This window comes from Lissotriton vulgaris, chromosome 8 (genome assembly GCF_964263255.1).
Source record: "Lissotriton vulgaris chromosome 8, aLisVul1.2, whole genome shotgun sequence".
Classification (NCBI taxonomy): Eukaryota; Metazoa; Chordata; class Amphibia; order Caudata; family Salamandridae; genus Lissotriton; species Lissotriton vulgaris.
In genome coordinates, this window is record NC_141696.1 from 1173533169 (window position 1) to 1173549273 (window position 16105).

Below are 16105 nucleotides of genomic sequence, written 5' to 3' on the forward strand. Positions count from 1 at the left end.
TGTGTGCTAAACCATGCAAGTGACACCTAAACTTCATTTTTTTATAAAAACGTATAGTCTGGATGCATGACAGAACCACGCAAGCCATTACCACACAAATAGAAAACACCGCTCCATCTGAGGTGCTAATCACTTTATTTTGAACCACCATAAACTTCATGGTTTGGGTCTAATTGGTGATAATTTTGGACAGATTTTGTTTAAATCAGTAATGTCTTACTTGAAATGATTTTATTACTATGTTTACTTTATTGTTCACTGTAAAAGTTTTTTGGGCATTAACAGTGATGTATTATTGTACATTTATTTATTGATGGGCAGCACTGAAAGTCCTCACAAGTAAAACAAGGATGTGAGATTTAGGAAAAATTCCCCGTTACTTGCCGATAATCTTCATTATCATTAGTTTGGAACATCCTTGTCACAGTAATTGTGATTCTGCCCAACATCCCGAGCTCACTGTGCCACTGGATTCAAGCTAGCCTGGCTGATGAGGTGTGAGACCCCGAAACCGGATACAGCATACTTGTTTCAGGTCCAGAGAGGACCTGGCTTGGCAGTTCGGGTTGGACTGTTCCCATGAGGCGCAAGACTGATTTGCACATGGTTGTGTCTAAACTAGGTTGGCATGGTGAGCAAAAGAACAATGCATTTGACTGACCTCTTGACTGGTGGTGATTTTTTTTTTTTATATAGTGCGAACTAGACCCAAAGACATCAGGTATCTGAGCGCTTTGCTTGAGCACCATTTTCGTTCCAGATGGACACGTTCATTTTTGCTAGGCACGGGGAGATTAAGTGATGTTGAGCGTAGTTGACGAGACTCGAACCCAGTTCCCCAACATTGAAATCCACGGCTCTAGCCGTTAGGCTAGATCTTCTTCATTTGATTTGCTCTGCATTCCTTCGTTCATTTGTGTGTCTTTTGAAACCTCCCTGAGACTGTTTGACTTTGAAAAGGGCTTGGTAGGTTCAGGGACAGTTATGTATATAGGCTGTTTTATAGCGCCAATCTTACAGCTTAACTACTCCTACTTCCTGTTTTTTATTTTATTGTCAATAGGTGGAATCCACCCTAAAAGTAATGATCTCTGCACGGTTACGTATTCCTTCATCGATGCACTCACTCACCCACTCAACCACTGAATCATTCTGATATTCGCTCACCCACCCACAGGAGCAAACTCGCCAATGAAGAAACCCGTGTAAAATAATCAGATCCATTAGCTGCGGTAACTCTGGTTTAAAATGTAGGCACTTCCCCCGAAAAGGCTGGATTGTAGGAAGGAGAAAACAATATTCAAAGCATTACTTTTAAAAGTAGCAACAGGGAACACATCATTTGAAAATATTTCCCAGAAACTACGCTCTGCACTATAACATTATTTGGTGCATCCGACTTACAGTCGAAGGGTCAGAGAGGCGCAGTTATGAAAGCAGCCTCGTCACCTTGCATAACATGATGCACAGGGCTGGGGCCGCTCCCTGGGGTGCGTGCACCCTGCGGAGACAGCTCAATAATGGGAAACAGGGCACTTCATAATAGAAAGGAGATGAAAACAATGCAGTATTGTTACACTATTTATTGCCCTCTCCCTATACTCAAATTCAATCAATTGCAGCCCCAGAGACATCCCCATGGCATGGTAGCAATGTCAATTTAAAAATATTTAGTTCCCGCTTACTTGGTATATTCCCGGAGACCTTTGACGAACCACACGGCGTTCCTGTACAGAGACATCTGTTGGTGCACGCTGCCGGGATCTGCAGTCTGTCAGCTGGAGGAGTGTGCTCTCCTGTCAGTATCCAGTACACTTCAGCATGAAAACTCTGCTACAGGCTCTGCTGCAAGTTGTACTAGTAAACCCGTGAGTCAGAGACGTAGAGGAGGGACTAAAATGTAGCAACAGTGTTGCCAGGCCCTGTAGGAAATACAAGGACAACACCCTCTAAAAAGAAATACAAAACAAGCGCTACCCGTTCTAACATTGAAGACTTTCTAAAATAAATATTATATTATATATACGTTTCTGATTATTAATGCATGATAGAACGCAGGCCTCGTTTATCCGAGTGCAGTCGAAGATGTTTGCTAGGACAGATTTAAAATTGTGAATCAAAGTATGGACAGATGTTCCAAAAATTATAAACAAAGTAGGTACAGACCATTTGAAATCTGTTCCAGCTGGAAAGTTCGCCAAAGCAGACAGGCTCTAGGACCTCGCAAGAGAGGAATGTTCCGTTCCGCCGCAAACTCCAAAGTGGCCAATCTGTGCTGGTTCTAAAGTGCTGACTCCGCCCCGGTCTTGTGTTCTTTTGTTGCTATTGTAACGCCGAGTCAGGCCCCCGGCTCAGGGTTGATTCCCAGGCGTGGCTCCATGCAGTGCGGGGCATTGCAGCTCTCGCCGGAACCGACTCTCTAGGAAAGCCTGCTTACAGCAACGTTTCGACCATCAGGTACTTTCATTAAAACTAGTCCAATTTTTACCACAAGGTAAAGTGAACTTCTCGATCGTATGCCTCCTAGTGTGTCTGTAACACGTGTTATTGCGTAGAACAAAACGATACATATATATTTACATATTATTTTGAATGGCTACCCACCATAGAAACATTTTTTTTCATTTTGTTGTGTAGTTTTTGCTATCAGTTACAACATGCGGTGAAGACGGACACCAGTACTATAGAATTTCATTAGATCTATTAATGTTTTCCAGTACCATAACTAAAACACATGTACGCAAAAGTAGACCTCATCTGTCAGTCATGTACTAATCATCATTGTATACACGAGGAGACATATAGCATAACAAAAAGCTAAAATAATGTACCCATGAAATGAACAATCATGGGTCCTGGGGTAAACAAGCATTGGAAATGCAATAGGTCTCGCAATAGGAAAGTTTGAGTTTTTGTGTTGAACATTTTTGTTTATTATTTGCTAAAAATAAAACTCTTATTTAATATATTTGTAATGGCAATATTTTTATTTTTTGCTCATGTGACATGTATAGCATTAGTAAAGCTACAATATATATTTCCCCCTGTCTTACATGTGTTGCCCTCACAAATTTTAAAGTGTTAACATGATTTGAAGTGAAAACATTTAACATATTATTTTGACTATTTTAATACATTTTGAAACATTGGTAGTATATATATATATATATATATTTTTTTTTGGACAGATTGATGATGTTGTTGCTCTGAGTGATGTTGTTTTGTGTCCAAGTGATGCTGTGGTGTTTGAAATATGCTGTTGTTGCACATAGTGATGTGTGGTGCCCCTGAGTGATGCTGTGGTGGTGCTGAGTGATGCTATGTTGTTGCACTAGTTAGAGTGAGTTTGCTAGATAGATATAGGTAGTATATTAGATAGAGGGAGGGCGATCGAGGGTGGATGTTAGAGGGAGAGCGATAGAGGGAGGGTGATAGAGTGAGGGCGATTGAGTGAGGGAGGGTGATAGAGTGATGGATGTTGTTAGAGTGATGTTGTGCGACAGATTGTTTGAAGGCGATAGAGTGAGACAGGGCGATATAGTGAGGGAGGGTGATAGAGTGATGGAAGGGCGATAGAGTGTTTGAGGATGGAAGAGTGATGTAGGGTGGTAGAGTGATGAAGATCGATTGAGTGATGGAGGGCGATAGAGTGAGGGAGGGCGATCGAGTGAGTCATTGAGATTGAGTGATTGATGTTGGTAGAGTGAGTGAAAGTTGTAGAGTGAGAGAGGGCGGTATAGTGAGTGATTGCGTTAGAGTTAGTGAGGGTGTTAGAGTGACTGTGCTAGAATGAGGGGGATAGAGTGATTGTTGTTTAGTGAGGGTGGTTTAGTGTGGGTTGTTGAATGAGGGCGGTCGAGTGTTAGTGTGAGGTTGGTAGAGTTCTTGATTGAGTGTGTGAGAGTGAGGGTGTTGTAGTGTTAGGGTGAGGGTGGTAGAGTGGTAGAGTGAGGGTGATAGAGAGATAGTAGTAGATTGGTAGAGTGCGGGTGGTAGAGTGCTAGATTGAGGGTGGCATAGTGTTAGAGTGTATGAGATAGAGTGTTAGAGTGAGGATGGTAGAGTGAAGAGCGTGAGGGTGGTAGAGTGAGAGCGTTAGAGTGTTAGTATTAGAGTGATTGCGTGAGGGTTGTAGAGATGTATAGTGTGTGTTGTAGAGTGATTGCGTGATGGAGGTAGAGTGTTAAAGTGAGTTTGGTAGAGTGTGGGAGGTAGAGTGAGTGTAGTATATTGAGGGCGTAAGGGAGGTTGGTTTATAGCGTGAGGGTTGTAGAGTGTGAGCGTTATAGTGTTAGAGTTATGGTGGTAGAGTAAGGGTGATATAGTGTTATAGGAAGAGCTGTTGAGTTGTAGAGTGATGTTAGATACAGTGAGGGTTTGAGGGCAATTGAGTGAATTGAGGTAGAGTGAGGGCGTGCAAGCGGAAGAGTGAGTGTGGTTGAGTGGTAGATTGATGTCTGTACAGTGAGGGTGGTATAGTAGTAGAATGAGTTTGTTTGAGTTCTAGTAAGTTTTTTTTTATTTACATTTTTTTTTTCTGAGTGATGTTGTGGTCATGTTGAGTGGTGTTGTGTTTTTTTTGTATTGTAAATGTTGTGATTGATATAGTTAATGTCGTTTTGTTGATTGTTTCAGGTGTTTTGCATTTTCCATTTATTTTTTTGTTTTTTCTGTGGTTTGGTACTGAATGATGTTGTGTTGGTGCTGAGTGTTGTTGGTGTTGCGCTAAGTAATGCTGGTATGTTGCAGATTGATGCTGGGCTGGTGCTGAGTGTTGCTGTGGTGTTGTACAGTGATGTTGGTGTTTTGTTAAATGATGCATGTTTTTTGCTGAGTGTTTTTGTGTTGTAACTGAGTGTTGGGGTCGTTGTGCTGACTTATGTGTTTTTGATGGGGAGTAATGCTGGATTATTTGTGAGTGGTGCTGTCCTGTTGCTGACATGTTGATGTGTTGGTGCTGAGTGTTGTTTGAGTTTAGCATAGTTGAGTTGTTGTGTTCTTGTGATGGTGTGTATTAATGGTTTTGTATATATGTTTGTTATGTAGTGTATTATATGTTGTGGCGTTATGCTTTGTGTTTGATGTTTTATAGTAATTGTCAGATGTGATGTGTGAGTGTTAGTGTGTTGCATGTATGTTTTTTATTCTAACATGTCCTTGTATGTATTTATTTTTAACTATGTGTTATGTGTTTTAATGTTTTGTGTTTTAACGTTGTGTATAAAGTTTTATTGAAATAAAAATGGCGGACGCTATGTGTTTCCTTTACGTGATTTACGTTAAGTGTTTAGCGTTCTAGTCTTTTTGTGTATTCTGAATGTGTTTGATGTATGACGTAATCCTTAGCCAATCGCAGCACTGTTATGTTATGTTATGTTAAAAGCATTTTTTACCGCGCACGTTCACCAGGCGGTTTCATGGCGCTCCTGACAAATGCGGAAACTAGGGCGGGGGTTTTACTCAAATGCTGAATGGAACAGGAGGGTTTTTAACAGTCTGCGAAAACAATCATAGCTGGGACAGTGACGAAGTTCCGTTGGGAGGGAGTTCCAAGTGGTGGGGGCCATAGCAGAGAAACTCAAACCTCCATGCTTTTTCCGTCTGGATTTGGGGACGACAAGTAAATTAAGAGAAGCTGAGCGGAGATCTCTGTGGGGAACATAACGTGTCAGGCAAGAGGAGATAAAGGCAGGGGCTAGATCTGATAAGGCTTTGAAGATAGTACATCCAAGCTTGAAAGTACAGCGTTTGGTAACAGGGAGCCTATGGAGGCTACGCAGAAGGGGAGTGACGTGCTGATGTTTCGGCTGGTGGAAGATCAGGCGGGCTGCCTGATTCTGCACCAGTTGTAGCCTGTGAAGATGGAATGCTGGAATCCCGGCATACAGAGTGTTAGCATAGTCGAGTCTGGAGGTAATAAGAGCAAGGATGACAAGAATCAGGGCATCTCTGGTGAGGAACCTGCTGATTTTACGGATCCTCCTTAGATGGAAAAAACAGGATGCAGTGACTGCGTTGATTTGTGGCCTCATGGAGAGGTCGCCAGAGATGACCACCCCCAGACTCTTCACAGTGCTAACAGGACTAGGTGGCACCCCCAGTGATGAAGGCCAGAAAGTGGAATTCCACGGGTTAGTAGGACCCCCCACCAGTACAAGCTCTGTTTTTGTGGGGTTCAGTTTCAATTGGCTATGAAACATCCACTCTGCGATGCCAAGCATGGTAGACTGAAAGTTGGAACAGGAGGAGGGAAGAGGATCAATGGGAAAAATTAATTGAAGATCGTCCACATAGTTGAAAATAGTGACCGGGGAATTACGGAGAGAGGCTAACAGGGGCTGTAGATACAAATTAAACAATAAGGGTGATAGCGCGGAGCCCTGAGGGACCCCGCAGGATAAAGACGAGTAGGGTGCAAAGAAAGTAGACAGGTGCACCGCCTGAGTCCGATGGTCCAGGAAGGGTCTGAGCCAATCGAGGGCCACCCCCTGGATGCCGGCATTGTTGACACGGTCGATCAAAATTGTATGATCGACCGTGTCAAAGGCCGCCGACAGGTCCAGAAGGACAAGGGCCTGTGAGATGTTATTATCGGCACCTTTCCTAAGGGCATCCATGACGACCACAATGACCGCCTCGGTGGAGTTGAGGGGTCTGAAGCCCGCTTGTTGGGCATCCAGGAAGGAGGAATCCTCAATAAAGGTACTCAGACAGCGGGTGACATATGTCTCCAAGATTTTTCCCAGATAGGGAAGAAGGGAGATAGGTCGGTAATTGCTTAAGGTAGTGGGATCAGCATTAGTTTTTTTTAGGATAGGTATTACAGCTGCCTGTTTGAAGAAGCACGGGACCTCCCCAGTGGCTAGAGAGTTATTGAGTAGAGCTAAAGGGGGGCCAGGGCATGCCAAAAAGGCCTCCCTCAGAATCTGAGGGGGGCAGCAATTGTTAGGGGAACCTGATCGAACTTTGTGGAGTAGCGAAGAGAATTCTTTTGGAGAGATTGGGGGGAACTGTACAAATCGGCTAGGGTTCATAGAAGGAAGGGGGGGAGGAGAAGGGGATGAAGGGGAAGGGATGTTATTTTTGATGGTAGTGATTTTGTCCACAAAGTAAGAGTTGAGGGAATCGCACAGGATTTGGGTCGGTTGGGGTTGAGGCGTGACCCTGTCAGGCAAGGAAAGCTCGTTGACAATGGAGAAAATATCTTTTGCTTTAGTGTTGGAGTCCAGTATTTTTTGGGAGAAGTAGGCTGTTTTAGCTGATAAGATGGATTTTTTGTAGGTATTCAGAGATTCTACATAAACAAGTCTAAGCTGAGGGTCATAATTGCGCCTCCAACGGCGCTCTGCCTGCCGGAGAGCAAGTTTGTCCATCTTAAGCTGGTCGGAAAACCACCGCTGGGCGTCATGAGGGCGCTTGGCTCTAATAGTTTTGTAAGGGGCAACTTTGTCACAGGCGGATAACAGATATTCTTCAGGATGAACAGCCTGGTCGGCCACCGAGATCTAAGGTGTGGGGACGGAGGAGGCCAATAAGGCATGAAAATCAGTCATGTTGGCTTTCTTCCAATTACGAGCGGAGAGGTTGTTGATAGGAGGGGGGGGACGGGATATAGAAAGATAAAGAGAGAAAGATATAAAGCAATGGTCGGACCAAGGACAGGGAAGTACGGAGGGAGGGGAGATATCAAGGTTGGCCGTCCAGACTTGGTCTAGAATGTGACCCTTACAATGAGTTGAAGTATTGATGTGCTGGTGAAAATTCATACCTGCTAAAAGGCCAGTGAACTCCGCAGAGAGATGGCTTTCGCGGGCGTCAGATGGCCAGTAATTAAAATCTCCAATGATCATGATATTAGCATGATTGATCGTGAGTTGGGAAATGAACTCACCAAAGAGTTGAGAAAAGAGGGGCATGTAGTCAGGGGGCCTGTAAACAAGAACACAAACAAAGGCGGACTTGGGTGAAGAAAATTTAAGAGTAAGACAGTCGATTTTGGGAATAGGGGTCATAGTCAACTCTGTAAATTTATGTTCGGAACGAATGATGGCCGCCACCCCGCCACCAATCTTCCCAGCAGGTCGGTTAACTTGCATGATATAATAACCACCAGGGATTGCTGCAAGGATGTCAGGGGCTGAGTCCTCGGTTAGCCACAATTCGGCTAAGAGGAGAATATCAATGGCACTGAGTGCAATAATTGGAATAGTTCTAACTGATGGCTCACTAGGGAGCGGGTATTAAGATATGACACCATCAAAGGAGCAGGTTTCAGGAATGTGGAGGAGGGGGGGGGATGGCGAGGGTTCATCATGGTAGGAAGGGGTTTCCAGGACAGGAATATCAGAAGGAACAAAGATACCACAGTCCTGGGCTGCCCTGGCAGCACGAGCAGAAAGAGGCGCTGGGCATTTGAGTCTTTGGAGGTCGGCGGACGAATATGTATAGAATTGGGCATTACGACTGAGCCCTGGGCCCGGTCGGTCGCGGACGGGCGCAGACGGGCTTGACTTATGCGCGACTTCGGCGCGAAATCGGCGCTCCCGCTGCGCTCGTCCGCTGCGCTTCCGCCAGACCGCCATTTTATTCTAGAGGTGAGGGAACACTAGACCGCTAACCTGCGATGAGTAGGTGCAGGGCGGAAGTAGTGTCACGAGCAGGAAGTGACGCTCCTCTAGATGACCCTCGGCACAATGCCGGGGCGGAACGGGGCCACGAGCGAGTCAAATGCAGGTAAGTATAAGCGCTACAGTATGCACAACATAAATGCAGAAATGAGTATTTAAAAGAAAAGTTTCAAAAGTGCTATTAAAATCAGCAATTTTAAAATATAAGCAGCATCAAGGGCAAACACACAACCGCAGCCTAGCTTGCCGCGTTTGTCACTGGGCGGGTGCTGGATTCGTGGGATAAATAGAGACAGGCTCGGCCACACTAGACCGCTAACCTGCGATGAGTAGGTGCAGGGCGGAAGTAGTGTCACGAGCAGGAAGTGACGCTCCTCTAGATGACCCTCCGCACAAACGGCACAATGCCGGGGCGGAACGGGGCCACGAGCGAGTCAAATGCAGGTAAGTATAAGCGCTACAGTATGCACAGCATAAATGCAGAAATGAGTATTTAAAACAAAAGTTTCAAAAGTGCTATTAAAATCAGCAATTTTAAAATATAAGCAGCATCAAGGGCAAACACACAACCGCAGCCTAGCTCGCCGCGTTTGTCACTGGGCGGGTGCTGGATTCGTGGGATAAAAAGAGACAGGCTCGGCCACACTAGACCGCTAACCTGCGATGAGTAGGTGCAGGGCGGAAGTAGTGTCACGAGCAGGAAGTGACGCTCCTCTAGATGACCCTCCGCACAAACGGCACAATGCCGGGGCGGAACGGGGCCACGAGCGAGTCAAATGCAGGTAAGTATAAGCGCTACAGTATGCACAGCATAAATGCAGAAATGAGTATTTAAAACAAAAGTTTCAAAAGTGCTATTAAAATCAGCAATTTTAAAATATAAGCAGCATCAAGGGCAAACACACAACCGCAGCCTAGCTCGCCGCGTTTGTCACTGGGCGGGTGCTGGATTCGTGGGATAAAAAGAGACAGGCTCGGCCACACTAGACCGCTAACCTGCGATGAGTAGGTGCAGGGCGGAAGTAGTGTCACGAGCAGGAAGTGACGCTCCTCTAGATGACCCTCCGCACAAACGGCACAATGCCGGGGCGGAACGGGGCCACGAGCGAGTCAAATGCAGGTAAGTATAAGCGCTACAGTATGCACAACATAAATGCAGAAATGAGTATTTAAAAGAAAAGTTTCAAAAGTGCTATTAAAATCAGCAATTTTAAAATATAAGCAGCATCAAGGGCAAACACACAACCGCAGCCTAGCTCGCCGCGTTTGTCACTGGGCGGGTGCTGGATTCGTGGGATAAATAGAGACAGGCTCGGCCACACTAGACCGCTAACCTGCGATGAGTAGGTGCAGGGCGGAAGTAGTGTCACGAGCAGGAAGTGACGCTCCTCTAGATGACCCTCCGCACAAACGGCACAATGCCGGGGCGGAACGGGGCCACGAGCGAGTCAAATGCAGGTAAGTATAAGCGCTACAGTATGCACAACATAAATGCAGAAATGACTATTTAAAAGAAAAGTTTCAAAAGTGCTATTAAAATCAGCAATTTTAAAATATAAGCAGCATCAAGGGCAAACACACAACCGCAGCCTAGCTCGCCGCGTTTGTCACTGGGCGGGTGCTGGATTCGTGGGATAAATAGAGACAGGCTCGGCCACACTAGACCGCTAACCTGCGATGAGTAGGTGCAGGGCGGAAGTAGTGTCACGAGCAGGAAGTGACGCTCCTCTAGATGACCCTCCGCACAAACGGCACAATGCCGGGGCGGAACGGGGCCACGAGCGAGTCAAATGCAGGTAAGTATAAGCGCTACAGTATGCACAACATAAATGCAGAAATGAGTATTTAAAACAAAAGTTTCAAAAGTGCTATTAAAATCAGCAATTTTAAAATATAAGCAGCATCAAGGGCAAACACACAACCGCAGCCTAGCTCGCCGCGTTTGTCACTGGGCGGGTGCTGGATTCGTGGGATAAAAAGAGACAGGCTCGGCCACACTAGACCGCTAACCTGCGATGAGTAGGTGCAGGGCGGAAGTAGTGTCACGAGCAGGAAGTGACGCTCCTCTAGATGACCCTCCGCACAAACGGCACAATGCCGGGGCGGAACGGGGCCACGAGCGAGTCAAATGCAGGTAAGTATAAGCGCTACAGTATGCACAACATAAATGCAGAAATGAGTATTTAAAAGAAAAGTTTCAAAAGTGCTATTAAAATCAGCAATTTTAAAATATAAGCAGCATCAAGGGCAAACACACAACCGCAGCCTAGCTCGCCGCGTTTGTCACTGGGCGGGTGCTGGATTCGTGGGATAAATAGAGACAGGCTCGGCCACACTAGACCGCTAACCTGCGATGAGTAGGTGCAGGGCGGAAGTAGTGTCACGAGCAGGAAGTGACGCTCCTCTAGATGACCCTCCGCACAAACGGCACAATGCCGGGGCGGAACGGGGCCACGAGCGAGTCAAATGCAGGTAAGTATAAGCGCTACAGTATGCACAACATAAATGCAGAAATGACTATTTAAAAGAAAAGTTTCAAAAGTGCTATTAAAATCAGCAATTTTAAAATATAAGCAGCATCAAGGGCAAACACACAACCGCAGCCTAGCTCGCCGCGTTTGGTGACGTAGCGTTGCGTTTGAGGTGCATTAATTGGGAAATCCCCAGATGTTCGGGAACTTTCGTGGGGGAATGGCGTGTTGTTGTTCCTGTCTTCTTCCTGCGTCATTTGACAGGTAAGTTTTTAAAAAAATACTATTTAATGTATTATGTGAATGTATTATTGATTATGTAGAGATTTATTTTATTAATTTTTACTGTTTAATATTAATTTTAGACTTTTGTGTATCACAACTTTTTTTACGTTATCGTATGTACTTAGTATATTATTAAATATGTATTGAACTTTCTAAATTGTAAATGTGAAATGTTTTAATGTAATTTTATGTAATGTATAGCAATGTATTGATTTTAAGGTATAGTCAATGTGTGTATTGTATGCATTTATTGATTTTGTGTATATTTTTTGTTTTTGCAAATAGTATTTTCCTTTGTTTCCGAGTTGTTAATTATTAATAATGTAATGTATTAAAGTATTGTCATACTTCGATAGAATCGATATGTATTTAGTAGCTGTTGGTTATTATTTCATGTATCGTATTACAGTATTGGTCTTGTATTTTTAATAACATGAGTGTATTACTTCCGTCCCTTTTTCCAAGTGTATTTTTTTGGTGTAAATTGATTTGGTTTTTTGGCGTATGTACAGGAATGGTCTTTTAATTATAATTTACAAGAGTTTTTTATTTGTTAGTAAGATCTTATTGTGTAGGTGTTATTTTTGGCGTGTTATTTAGTCCATCATTACATGAATACATTGTTTTGTTTATTATTTATTTAAATGTGGTGTAATCCTATTATTCTAGTGCTTGTAAATTGGCCCTTATTTTGTGTAATATGTAATGTTGGTGATATTACTTATTTCAGAATTGTTTTATTTCAGTATAAATTTTATTTGTTTTTTCCTCTACTGTTTGAAATGTTATTTTTTCTGTAAATGTTGTCGTTCTTGCTGAGAGATGGTGTAGTGTTGAGTGTTGCTGTGTTGCCTATAAGTGATGTTGGAGTGGTGCATAGTGATGTTGGTGTTTTTTTGTCTGATGCTTTGGTGTTGCTGAGTGGTGCTGTGTTGGTTTAGAGTGGTTGTAAGTGATGGTGATGCTGCTCTCATTAATGCTGGTGTGTACCACAGTGAAGCTGGTGTTGGGTGTAGTGATTATGATGTTGCGATGATTGATGCAGTGTTGGATTTGAGTGTTGCCGGTGTGTTGGCTACTATTTACCTTGTTGTGTTAACTTATGTTGTGTTGTTTTGTGAGTAATACTGTGGTGTTGCATGGTGGTGCAGAGTGCTGGTGTGGTGTTGTTTATTATTTTTTGGGTGGTGGTGAGTGGTGCAGAATGTGTATATTGTGCTGAGTGCTGTTCTGTTCTTGGTGTGTGTAGCTGTTGTGATGTTTATTATTGGTGTGTTACACATATGTTGAGAGGTAACGTATACTATGCTGATGTAAGTTTCAAATGCAGTACATAAATTAACAGTAGATGGCAAGAGGGATTATTTTGTAAGAGAGATGTCGTAGTGTTAAAAATGGTAATATTGTTTTTTCTTACAATGTACACAATGGAGTGTGTATTGGATAAAAATCGAAATAAAAGCATTTTGAACACTACGCCATCTGTCTTTGAGATTTTTCACTTTTGTCATCTTTTTTTAACTTATGTACAATATTTGAATCTTAAATCTGCCTTGTACACGTTGCCTCTACACATATGTGTTTGTATGTTTTTTGTAATTGTTTTTATTGAAGTGTATGATATTATTTCTATTTTTATGTATTCTGCGTATGTATTGTTTGTGTTTGAAACATTTTGGACGCTATGTTTTCCTTTTACGTTTGTGACGTTTTTGTGGTTAGCGTTCTAGTTTTTCTCCGTAACTTTCAATCTGTTTAGGGCGTGACGTAATTTCTAGCCAATGGCAGCGCTACGTTTAGTGACGTAGCGTTGCGTTTGACGTGCGTCAGCAGGTAATTTCCAGATCTTCGTTATTCTTCGCGTGGGAAAGGCGTGTTGTTCTTCCGGTCTTGTTGCTGCGTCGTTTGACAGGTAATTGTAACTTTTAAATGTATTTACTACATTTCTTGAATGTGTTATTGATAGTCTTTATATTTAATGTAAATTTATTATCAGTTTCTTAATGGTTGGTTACGTTATGAAGTAGCGACATGTTTATTTTTCCGGTACGTATGTATTATTGGATTTATTTTGTATAGATTGGATGTGCTATATATAAAAGTATCAATGTATATAAATTGTTTACTAACTTTTGTTAACTTTACTTTGTGACGTAATTTTTCGGCAAAGAGATCGTTCGGTTTAGTGACGTAGCGTTGTGTTCGATGTGCGTTTACGTGTAATTATCGCGATGTTGGCGAATATTTGCGAGCGAGCGGTGTTTAGTTTTTACGAAGTTGTAGATGTAAATATTCCAATTTTTGTACTTTAATTCTTTATGGATTATTGATTCTGATGTTTTCCATACGTGTGTGTATTGAGACTGTATTTTCTTTCGCCTATGTTCTTAGGTTATAGTTTGTGTACTTAGTGTCTTGATGTTTATATTTTCTTGATAATAAATGTGCAATGTTTAAATTTACACCTTATGAGTATTTTGCAAATATTTTTAGTATTGTTTGGGATGTACCTCTGATCAATGGTGTCACTCTTCGATTTAGCTTATGTACTGATTTTTTTTAATTTGCATCTTTGTTAAATAGTTTCTGTTATGTATTAAAGTGTTTTTGATGAAATATATAGTAATGTACTTTTGGAATGTAATGTATTTTATTGATTAGATGTATCAAAGTAGCTTTGCATTAATATACAGCAATGTATTCATTCTATGTGATGTTTTCCCTACATGTCTTGATAGTTTCGACATTAATGTGAATGAAAATGTGTTTATTGTACTGTATTTATTTATTCACAGTGTCTTTCTTAATTTCTTATTTCCGAATGTTTATTTAATAATTTTTTTCAGTAACAGTATATGTTTTCTAGTTATTAGATGTTGGTTTTTGTTATTGCAGTGGTGTTGCAGAGTTTAATTTTTTTTGTAGGGTTATTCTGCCAGTGCAGCACAACAGCACAACTTCGATACTGTAATGTTGCAGAGTGATGGTGTGTTGTTGTTTAGTGATAATGTGGTGTTGTTTAGTGATAATGTTGTGCTGATGAGTGGTGCTGTGTTGGTTCAGAGTGCTGCAGTTGTGGGGCTATGGTGATGCTGAGTGATGCTGTGCTGTTGTACCCTGGTACTGTGGTGGTGTACTTAGCCCCACTACAGCAAGGGAGTGTGAGTAATTTAGTGTGAGTAAAGTAGTGTGAGTAAGGGATTGTGTGTTAGGGAGTGTGATTAAGGGAGTGTGAGTAAGGGAGTGTGAGTAAGGGAGCGTGAGTAAGGGAGCGTGAGTAAGGGAGCGTGAGTAAGGGAGAGTGAGTAAGGGAGCGTGAGTAAGGGAGTGTGAGTAAGGGAGTGTGTGTTAGGGAGTGTGAGTAAGGGAGCCCCACTACAGCACCATTGCAACACTAGCATCACTCAGCACAACACTAGCATTACTTAGCAACATATGTAGCATCAATCACCACCACCAGAGCAACTTTAATCAACACAGTAGCATCACTTACTAACACCATAGGATCATCTAGCATCACCATAGCATTATTCTGTACTACAACAGGAACACTTATCAACACAACACCATCGCTACAGGATCATTTAGCAGCAGAGCAGTATTGTGAGTAAGGGAGTGTGAGTAAGTTAGTGTGAGTAAGGGAGTGTGAGTAAGGGATTGTGTGTTAGGGAGTGTGAGTAAGGTAGTGCGAGTAAAGAAGTGTGAGTAAGAGAGTGTGAGTAAGTGATTGTGTGTTAGGGAGTTTGAGTAAGGGAGTGTGTAAGGGAGCGTGAGCAAGCAAGTGTGAGTAAAGGAGCGTGAGTAAAGGAGTGTGAGTAAGGGATTGGGTGAGTAAGGGATTGGGTGAGTAAGGGATTGGGTGAGTAAGGGAGTGTGAGTAAGGGAGTGTGAGTAAGTTAGTGTGAGTAAGGGATTGTGTGAGTAAGGGATTGTGTGAGTAAGGGATTGTGTGTTAGGGAGTGTGAGTAAGGGAGTGTGAGTAAGGGAGTGTGAGTAAGGAGAGTGTGAGTAAGGGAGTGTGAGTAAGGGAGTGTGATTAAGGGTGTGTGAGTAAAGAAGTGTGAGTAAGAGAGTGTAAGTGAGTGTGTGTTAGGGAGTGTGAGTAAGGGAGTGTGTAAGGGAGCGTGAGTAAGCAAGTGTAAGTAAAGGAGCATGAGTAAGCAAGTGTGAGTAATGGAGTGTGAATTAAGGAGTGTGAGTAAGGGATTGTGTGAGTAAGGGATTGTGTGAGTAAGGGATTGTGAGTAAGGGATTGTGAGTAAGGGAGCGTGAGTAAGGGAGCGTGAGATAGGGAGCGTGAGTAAGGGAGTGTGTGTTAAGGAGTGTGAGTAAGGGAGTGTGTAAGGGAGCGTGAGTAAGCAAGTGTAAGTAAAGGAGCATGAGTAAGCAAGTGTGAGTAATGGAGTGTGAATTAAGGAGTGTGAGTAAGGGATTGTGTGAGTAAAGGATTGTGAGTAAGGGATTGTGAGTAAGGGATTGTGAGTAAGGGATTGTGAGTAAGGGATTGTGAGTAAGGGAGCGTGAGATAGGGAGCGTGAGTAAGGGAGTGTGAGTAAGGGAGCGTGAGTAAGGGAGTGTGAGTAAAGGAGTGTGAGTAAGGGAGTGTGAGTAAGGGAGTGTGAGTAAGGGAGTGTGAGTAAGGGAGTGTGAGTAAGGGAGTGTGATTAAGGGAGTGTGTGTTAGGGAGTGTGAGTAAGGGAGCCCCACTACAGCACCATTGCA

The 16105-nt window shown here is 43.0% G+C and overlaps 2 protein-coding genes across 2 annotated transcripts in view; one reads left to right on the plus strand and one right to left on the minus strand.

The window, feature by feature from the left end:
* DHRS12 (dehydrogenase/reductase 12) overlaps positions 1-2258 on the minus strand; it is a 67776-nt gene extending 65518 nt beyond the window's left edge. The window contains exons 1-2 of the mRNA XM_086935033.1: positions 2167-2258; positions 1686-1922 (exon numbers count right to left, since the gene is read on the minus strand). Coding sequence (XP_086791159.1) covers positions 1686-1741 — 56 coding nt within the window. The 5' untranslated portion in view covers positions 1742-1922; positions 2167-2258. The remainder of the gene's footprint in view (positions 1-1685; positions 1923-2166) is intronic.
* Positions 2259-2376: 118 nt separating this feature from the next.
* LOC147698447 (serine/threonine-protein kinase Nek3-like) overlaps positions 2377-16105 on the plus strand; it is a 172592-nt gene continuing 158863 nt past the window's right edge. Inside the window, exon 1 of the mRNA XM_086935034.1 lies at positions 2377-2494. The gene's annotated coding sequence lies outside the window, so the exon portion shown is untranslated. The remainder of the gene's footprint in view (positions 2495-16105) is intronic.